The 9,623-nt window shown below is 39.9% G+C and overlaps 1 protein-coding gene across 1 annotated transcript in view; it reads left to right on the top strand.

Moving 5' to 3' along the window:
- Positions 1-26: 26 nt before the first annotated feature.
- The window catches only part of gpc2 (glypican 2), a 17,852-nt gene continuing 8,255 nt past the window's right edge, over positions 27-9,623 (top strand). The window contains exons 1-6 of the mRNA XM_086300287.1: positions 27-555; positions 2,322-2,480; positions 3,529-3,663; positions 7,739-7,914; positions 8,015-8,095; positions 8,886-9,051. Coding sequence (XP_086156413.1) covers positions 378-555; positions 2,322-2,480; positions 3,529-3,663; positions 7,739-7,914; positions 8,015-8,095; positions 8,886-9,051 — 895 coding nt within the window. The 5' untranslated portion in view covers positions 27-377. The remainder of the gene's footprint in view (positions 556-2,321; positions 2,481-3,528; positions 3,664-7,738; positions 7,915-8,014; positions 8,096-8,885; positions 9,052-9,623) is intronic.

The raw sequence follows: 9,623 nt of genomic DNA, 5'->3' as shown, positions 1-9,623 counted from the left end.
ACCCTGGTTACGTCCCGAGTGTTTGACGCAGTTTGCCTGTCAGATGATGCTGTGGGCCGGGAGCGCCTCTTTCACACTCCCATGTATTTACGTACAACAGCGGGTCTCCCAGGAAGGACAAATTAAATGAACACGGCCGATGGAGACGCAGGCCGGTCTGTGATGTAAAAGCCCGGCCCGGATGTTTATTGCACTTATTGGGGAAAAACTATGACTGTTTCAAACGACTGACGATTTGGGATCCCGTTACTCCTTACACTTTTGCGTGCATCCAAACCGGCCAGACATTCATTCATTTATAAGCTGCTGCAACCACAGTCTGGCTTTATCCTTTACTGGAGTCTGCTTTTTTCCCCCCACCAAGTCCTGCAGTGAGGATGGATACCAGGGTGTCTTTTCCCAGTCGTCGGCTGCTGGTACTTCTTTGCACGGCTGCTGCCCTTTTAGGGACCCGGAGCCCTTTGGCTGCAGCGGGGAGAAGCTGCTCGGACACCAGGCAGGTGTACTTGGAGAAGGGGTACAGCACAAGCACCGCTCCGCTGACTCAAATTTCTGGTAAGACGGTTCCTATACCGCAAAGCGGGAATAAATTAAAGCATACAGTTCTCGGGACCCACATAGGGCAGTCTGTAATGATATGATATAAATATATATAAAAAAAAAAATGTTATATGTATATATATATATATAGGGAAGGTTTAATTGTAAATTTCAGGGTAGGGTGCAGTTATGTCGCAGCAGAAATGTAGGCGCATCAGCATGGGATAAAAATAACATAATGCACATTAAGGTCAGTGTAAACTCACTGCTCCGCACTGCAAGCATCTTTAAGGGAATATTGTAGCAGGAAATGCCCTATAAACACAAACGCAACAAATCTCTGTAGAAAAGTGATAAAGAAGTACAAGGTGGCTCCAAACTCACTAAACGCCCCAGAGAGCCGTTGTAGGATCACCACGGTGAGTTTTTACCCCCCAAGAGAAACAATGCAGTATGGTTTAAAACAAATTACACCCGCCCCCTCCTCCTCTCTGTGCGGTTTAAATTGGATGATTAAGGGGATGAGCAAATTGCCAACACCGGTGCAACAAAGAACCTCGCCCCTAATTAGTCTTTGCCTACTGGCTCACTGTTAAATCCCTGCATATACACCCATAGGCTCTGTTCACCGCTGATAATCTTATTTTGAGAATGAGAAGATTGGATGCGGATTACAAACACTTAGATTTTGAATAATTTGAAGTTGGTGATGGGGTAGAACAGAGGAGGGGGGTACAAGAAAGTGGATTTTAGATGTTAAATTGTTCAAAATAAAAATGTCTGATCATGTGAGGGTGCAAATGACAGAGTGAAGATGTAGCTTACTTCTTGGAGGTTTAGCTTTGCATGTAAATCAGTGAGCGGATGTGTCTGCTCCTCTCAGACACACATAGAGCTGCTTTTAAAAGTGATTGTGAATAAAATGTATGTTTGAAGTGTTTTTTCCCCCCTCCTTTTCTTTCACAGCAATTTAGCTTAGTGTGTGAGGCAACTGCAGAATAGATTTTATTTGGTGTGTGTGTGTGCATGTGTGTGTGTATGTTGGGCTATCACTGCCTGAGTCTTGGCTCACTGTCCCGTGGGCCAGGGGAGCAGATGGCTGGGAGAGTGAAGGATGAAGGGAGGCAGTTTAGCAATGGAAATAGAGGGATGAGAGAGGGCTAATAGTGAGAGACACAGGGAGAACAAAAGAGGCAGAGAGGAACATCGGCCAGGGTGGAGTTAGGAATCAGACTTTCGGCTCTATTAACAGGCGCAATATTCATGTCGGATGCAATATGATAGAAACAAAGAATTCAAGGCTTTTGCATATTTTGAGTACTCCTGTGTTATCCCCCCCCCCCCCCCCCCCCATCTCCCCCTCCTGTGTGTGGTTTGCATATATCATTACCTCAGACATATCAAAGACCCAACCTGGGCTGACAAAGAAAGACAGATTGAAGTTGAATAATTCATGCATGGAAATTAAATTTTTTCTACCACGGCGTTATCTTTAATAAGATTTCCCCACTGAATGGACTGACAAGTAGAGGAATTGACTTTCAAACTAAAAAAAAATCAGCTTTGACCTCCATAATGGAAATTGGCCTTGCACTTAATAATACATTTTAGTCATAAAAACAGCACAAAGTGCTTCACAAAACCAAGTGCATATATAAAGTAGAAGCATATAATTACATATAGTTAAAAAACCCCCAAGGGAATCAGATTTCTCACCATAGGTTTAACTGTGGGATCAAACCTTGCTTTCTCTTATGGCCTTTCTTTTATGTTTGTTCCAGGTGAGCACCTGCGGCTCTGTCCTCAGGACTACACTTGCTGCTCCAGTCAGATGGAGGAGACTCTGGCCCAGCAGAGTGAAAGGGACTTCCTCAAAGCAGTTTCAGACAACAGCCAGTTTCTCTTGACCACCTTTACCCAGAGACACCGCAGGTTTGACGGTGAGAGGCTGACACCTTAGTAGTTCTTGTGTTTGTAATGGGAACATTATTTGATTTGAAGCTGATTAAAAGCTAGTTATTACTTTTGATACCATAGTTTGTGAAAAAATGACCCTCCCCAAAATTAAACCAGTGAGTTTTAATTATAAAATGACCTTCCTAATTTAATTCAGATGATACTTCTGCGCTATTAAAATTACAGCTAAATGCTTGAAGCACAGCAAAGCAAATATATTAAAATGCTTGTTACTTATGTAATTTCAGCAACTGTGAGGCATTTTCATACAAGTGGCGACTCACAAGAGACTGATTATAAAACTAGATACAAATCAAGCAACCAGGGCCAAGCTATCCTGCATTTTAGTCTGTAACTTTTTTTTTTTTTGCTCTAAATAACATTTTCCATAATGCAGCTAAACACCATATTTAACTGGAGAAAATCCCAGTTGAGGCCTCCCATTAAAAATATATAACCTGCTTGTCTAAGCTGAATTAACTATGATTATGCTGCTATGATTTTGCCAGGGTTATACAGACATAGAAGTCTTTATGAAAAAAGGTTTCACTGGAATTGTAAGACTAGTTTATAATGACTTATAATCTATAAACTTGTATAAAGTTTTTGGAAAACCCAAATATTTTTATAGTGCTCTGTATCTGGGAGATTTTATCAGTCATTGTTTCAAATAATGCGTCTACAGCTGCAGGTTTGTAGCAGCCACAGTACAGAGCTGAATTTACACTTTCTCCTCCTACCTGCAGTAGACTGCTATCACCCTTCCTCACACTTTTTTATATAATATATAATGATGAGTCATGTAAAGACGCTTAAGGAGTGGGAGACTGCATATGAGTCTTAAAGATGGATTTTAAATAGAGTACATTTTGTTAAACCCATTTACCAGTGTGCAGGATCTGAGCTGTTAATCTTTCAGGGAAGGGAGGAGGGTGAGGGAGCGCCTACATAGAAACCTGGCCGAGATATTAGAGAAAAAGAGGGTGGGTGACCAGTTTGTAGCTAATCGCTGCTTTTTCTGTCTCTGCACAGAGTTCTTCAAAGAACTTATAGACCTTTCAGAGAAGTCTATGAACCAGATGTTTACCAAGACCTATGGCCTGCTCTTCACCCAGAACGCACACGTCTTCCAAGAGCTTTTCCTGGAGCTTCGCAGATATTATTCTGGTTGGTTTTAACACTCCTTTGTCCACCTTGACAGTCATAGAGATAATTAATGATTTTGGCAAAGATATGTCAGCTAGGTTGGATCAGAGACATTGTAAAATAATTCAATTCAGTTCAGTTCAATTCAGTTTTATTTATATAGCATTAAATCACAACAACAGTAGCTTTAAATTACTTTATACTGTAAGGCAAAGATCCTACAATAAAGAAAAAAGAGAAAGCCCCAGCAGTCATATGACCCCCTATGAGAAAATGCTTTGGTGACAGTGGGAAGGAAAAACTCCCTTTTAACAGGAAGATACCTTCAGCAGAACCAGGCTCAGGGAGGGGCGGGGCCATCTGCTGCGACCGGTTGGGGTAAGGGGAGGAAGACAGGACAGAGACATGCTGTGGAAGAGACCGAAACATTATGAATCACTAAAAATTTAACGCAGAGAGGTGTATAAACACATGCTAACAAAAAAAAAGCGAGTGAAAAAGGCAACTGAAGAAGAAACACTTAATGCATCGTGTAAATCCCCCAGGAGCATATACTTATTGGAACATAACTAAAGGAGAATTTAGGGTCACCTTATCCAACCCTAACTATATGCTCTATCAAAAATGAAAATTTTAAGCCTAATCTTAAAAGTTTACTCTCATGACTCCAAACTGAAAGCTGGTTCCAAGGAAGAGAGGCATGAATATGCCCATTGAAGGGCATATCCTGGTCAAGAACTACTCAAAGATCCCTCACAGTCTTACTAGAGGTCAAGTTAATGCCATCCAGATTATCTGGTTAGATACCGTATTTGTAATGCTTTTAGGGCCGAGTACAATGGCCTCAGTTTTTATTGAATTTAAAAGTAGAAAATTAGAGGTAATCCAGGTCTTTATTTCTTTAAGACATTCCTACAGTTTAACTAATTAGTGTGTATTATCTGGTTTCATGAATAGATAAAGTTGGGTGTCATCTGCATAGCAGTGTAAATGTATGCTATGCCTTCTGATGATACTTCCTAAGGGAAGCATGTATAATGCAAACAGAATTAGTCCTGGCATAGAACTCTGTGGAACTTCATAATTAACCTCAGTGAATGAAGAGGACTCTCCATTTACATGAATAAATTTAAATGGTCAAATCGTGGCTTTTTAAGTAACAGTGTAAGAACTGCCAGATTAAAGGCCTGTGGTAAATACCTGATTAATAGAAATAGGTTGATCACATTTAAGATTAATGGTAGGAAAGAAAGAAAAAGAGTCTAAATAAATATCAATGGTACTGAAAGTAGCTGCACATAATGCTACTTCTGTGTGATGGTTATGACAAATTTTTTCTTTAATGGTTAAAATTTTATTTGTGATGCTTGCAACAACAGAGCTCTGTAGTACTCTTTCAGTGCTGAAAGAGAAACCTAGAGTTGTTCTTATTTTCTCTAATCACTAATTAATCCCTAATAAATCAGTGATAAAATGTTCTAGCTTGAAAGAGGGTTTTTCATAAAGCAGCAAACTAAGTTTCCAGGATAAATGATTATCTAAATTAGTGAGACATCATTTCCTCTTCAGCTTATGAGTTGTCTGCTTTAAGGTGCACATTTGAGAGTTATAGCAGGTGTCTGTCTTTTTCACAGGAGCTACATTATCCAGAGTCGTATGCAGTGAAGAAGTAAAATAATTAACAAGATAATCGACCTCTGTGGGAGTAGTGTTCTGGTAGCTGCTCTGCTCTGTGTTGGCACAAGGCATAGGAGAAGATGACAGTGGATGAATTATATCCTTTAACCTAGTTACAGTACTTTCATAAATACATTTATTGTGATAAAATCTATATACTACTGCTGTGTAATCCATTGTAAATTTAAATGCTATTAGGAAATAATCAGACAAAAGAGGGTTTGAAGGAAATGCTGATAAATGTTCAGTATAACGCTATATATCAGAAAAAGCTCTAGAGTGGGATTAAGGTGGTGGGTGGGATCTTTTACATTGTGAAAGAAGCCAACTGAGTCTAATAATACATTTAATATGGATGTTAAAATCACCCACAATATTTATTTTATCTGAGCTGAGCACTAAATCAGATAAAAAGTCTGAGAATTCAGACAGAAATTATAAATGATAACAAATATGACTGGTTTATGAGTTTTCCAGCACGGGTGGGCAAGGTGAAGCATCAGGCTTTGAAATGAATTAAAACTCTGTCTGAGTCTTTGGTTGATTAACAAGCTGGAGTGGAAGATTGCTGCCATTCATTACAAGTATCGTTATTACTAAAGGAGTCTGTGGAGTAACACTTTCCCTGGGAGCAGGAAAGTGCAGGAGGGACAGGTGAAAATGCCATGCTACTAGCTAGCTGGCTACAAGTTGAGCTAGCAAATCCCTAAAGAGACAGTGAATACTGTGAATGTAATTAGTGAGTGAATCAACAGAGAGTATGCTTTGGATAAAGCATGTGAAGATTACTCTATGAAAAAAGTTGTTACGTATACGTTTTTAATTAAATTGACAGAAAAACAACAGGAACAGGAAGTGATACATAATCAAAGAGAGAACAAACTGAGAGAAGGAGAATATCACAAATCAACTTTGTACATGGTTTTTAGCAAGTTCTACACATGCAGTTTTAAATTAAATTCAGATAATCCTTGAAAATAACTTCCCTAATAAGTGCACAGTAAGTGACCAAGTGCACAGGGTTGTCAGGCTTGCTGCTGAGTGGACTTTGGTTGGCTCTGCCATATAAAAGAAGGAGATTAGGGATATAATGATGGTTTACTGATCCAAAACACAAATGGCAATCACTAGCTTCCAATCCAAACAACATAGAGGGAAAAATCCACGTTCTATTCCACAGTGTTAAAACAGTAATTTAAGTAACCTGCCTGGCATATGTAGTCTACAGTGGGCTCCAGTACCACCACGAGGAAAGAATGACTGCAGGGAAATGTTTAAAAAGACTGATCTCTGTTTAAAGAGGTACAATAATTCCTTCCGACACTGACATTTATGTATAGTTCAGACAGTCCACGTCCATGTTGTGGTAAATCAGCAGTTATAGACAGCAATAAAAAAAGCATCATTGTCTTTTGAGGGGAACCGACATGCCAGGAAAAACTGGAGGAAAAAAGGAGAGCGAGAATTGGATTCCCACAGATGCCAGACCATTTCTATTTTTGTTCCGGATCGTTCTGTTTTTGGCTTCACAGCCGCTCACTGACTCCTCCATCTGCAGGCTGCTAAGTCAGCCTGTCCTTCTCTGCCAAACAGCATGTATGGCTAATTTAAGGCAGTATAGTAGACTACAGATTGGAGATTCACATGCTCATTCTGTAGAAACACTCAAGCAGACAAAACATTATGGATACTATCATGTTCTAAAGCAGAAAACATTTAGTGTTCAGATTTATGTTATCATTAAAAAAAAAAGTGTTCATTTATCAACTGGATTAAGTTTTATTAAATTTTATAAATTTTATGTAGTTTTATAAATTTTTTTGATTACAATATTTTTAACCAAAGTGAGACATGCGACTTCGCTAGAGTGTTATTTAAAGAAGCAAGGACAGAGTTTGCTCTAAAATCTCCATCTTTCCCCCAAAACTGTTGTTTCTCAAATGCATCAAAAATTATTAAGTGAGATATTTAAAGCAATGTCAATCAGACTTCTCCATAGCTTGTACTGTGTGTTTAGCCAAGGAGAAAAACACTTTAGTAAAACAATCAGGTATTTATAAAAGTATTTTTCTGTACTTTCCTTCAAAAACCTTGGAATTTTAATGCACACACTTCAGCAGTTAGTCATTTGTATGCTGAATGCAAAATAAACAGCGCATATAAATATTGAGAATGTTTTTTTGTCCTTCTAGCTGTTCAAATATGGCCGCACTTACCAAACTAATTTATCTGATGGTTTTTATAGCTTAACATAGCTTTTATTGGAAGAAGATGAGAGAAATCTGTCTTTAAATACTCTCCAACAGCATTGTCGTGGTGAGATCCATTCTAACTGCAGTGACTCTTTTTCGAAGCATTTATCAGATAAGAAAAAAAACCATATTCTTATATAGTATAACTGTTACTCTATTGTTCACAGGGGGAAGTGTGAGTCTGGCAGAAGTTCTGTCAGATTTCTGGTCCAGACTTGTGGAGCGGGTCTTCTCTCTGGTAAACCCCCAGTATCAGTTCAGTGAGGACTACCTAGAGTGTGTCAGCAAGCACGCCGAACAGCTGCAACCATTTGGGGATGTCCCTCGCAAACTTCGTGTACAAGTGTGTATATAGTAAAATCTACAGAGCTCATATATACTGTACTTATATAGCAGGATGGCAAAGGGGGACCCTAATCTGTTATCTTTGGTTTGACATTCAGGTGTCGAGGGCTTTCATAGCAGCCAGAGCGTTATCTCAAGGGCTTGCCACTGGTCGGGACATTGTCAACAAAGCAACAAAGGTGAGTGGCTCTTATTCAGCATCTCTTCATGCTTATCTTGAGTGGAATATTTAATACCAAGATGGCATTGATGATATTCTGCTGTCTAAAGCATACTGGCAAGCAATTATATGGTAAATGGATGTATTTATATAGCGCTTTTACTAGTCCCTAAGGACCCCAAGGCCCTTTACATATCCAGTCATCCACCCATACATTCACACACTGGTGATGACAGCTACATTGTAGCCACAGCCACCCTGGGGCGCACCGACAGAGGCGAGGCTGCCGGACACTGGCGCCACCGGGCCCTCTGACCACCACCAGTAGGCAACGGGTGAAGTGTCTTGCCCAAGGACACAACGACTGAGACCGTCGGAGCCGGGGCTCAAACCAGCAACCTTCCGATTACAAGGCGAACTCCCAACTCTTGAGCCACGATCGCCCCTGCGATCCTTTCATTATGTTCTTGTTTAAACGGCTAGTCACTCAAAAACACAATAGTTAGTCTAGACTTTATAGAGTAATCCTGTTTATTAGATTATCAGACATTTAATCTAAACTTTGAAGCAAAAACAAAATCATCTTGTTACCAGCAGGAAGTGAATCATTATCCAGACAAGTCCACACTAAACTGCTGGCCCTGTAGTGTGAACTGGTAACTGAGTAAATTAGTTTTTCTAAACATAACTTTGAAGTTCTTCAGCTGTGGTTGACTTTTGGAGCTGCAAATATATAAAACCGCTTTGTTAAGTAATGGTCATTGTGTGTTTATGTATTTAATCCATTTTATTCTGTCCTTTGCTTTCAGTTAACTGCAGATTCAGAGTGTGTGCGTGGCCTGATGCGTCAGTGGTACTGCCCACTGTGTCGAGGTATGCCCTCCGTGCGCCCCTGCCGCTCATTGTGCCTTAACGTGATGAAGGGCTGCTTAGCCAATCAGGCTGACTTGGACACCGAATGGAACAATTTCATTGGTGGGTGATGGAGTATCTTTATATGTGATTTCATAGGTAGTGGATGGCACATTTTAAAAAGCTAAAGCTTTTGAAGAACCTGATTTTCAGCATCATTTTTAGATCTTTAAGCATAGGAGAGTCAGCGTCTAAGCACTTTGAATTATTCTCATCATAATTAAACCAGACATCCCAAAAAGTAGCATCCTTTCTTGTGCCCCTGTCACTCATTTACTTTCACGTCCTTTTCCCTAATGAGTTCCTCCTCCATTAATCATTCATGCCTCTCTGCTCCTTCACAATTGATCTGTCTTCCTGTGTTTCCTTTCTCCTTTCATCAAACCCATACATTCCCTCTATTTTTTCTTTTCATCTGGAGTGCTTCCTCTTACCTTTCATCGCTCCATCCATGCCTGCTGAACTCAAAACCATTTTACCCTCATGCAGCCTTTTGTCTGACCACCATTCTCCTCTCTTTTTCACGCTTTATATTGTGACAGCTTGCTTCTTTATTTTACTGAACACCCCTTAAAGAGATGTAAATCACACTCTTTTAGCTGGTTGGCCAGGGGGGAGATTCCAGACACACCACT

The sequence above is a fragment of the Aulonocara sp. 'chitande type north' Nkhata Bay genome, linkage group LG2, assembly GCF_057382095.1.
Source record: "Aulonocara sp. 'chitande type north' Nkhata Bay isolate Kocher_YH1m ecotype deep benthic linkage group LG2, A_spYH_male_GT1.1, whole genome shotgun sequence".
NCBI lineage: Eukaryota > Metazoa > Chordata > Actinopteri > Cichliformes > Cichlidae > Aulonocara > Aulonocara sp. 'chitande type north' Nkhata Bay.
This window is presented reverse-complemented; position numbering and strand designations above follow the sequence as displayed.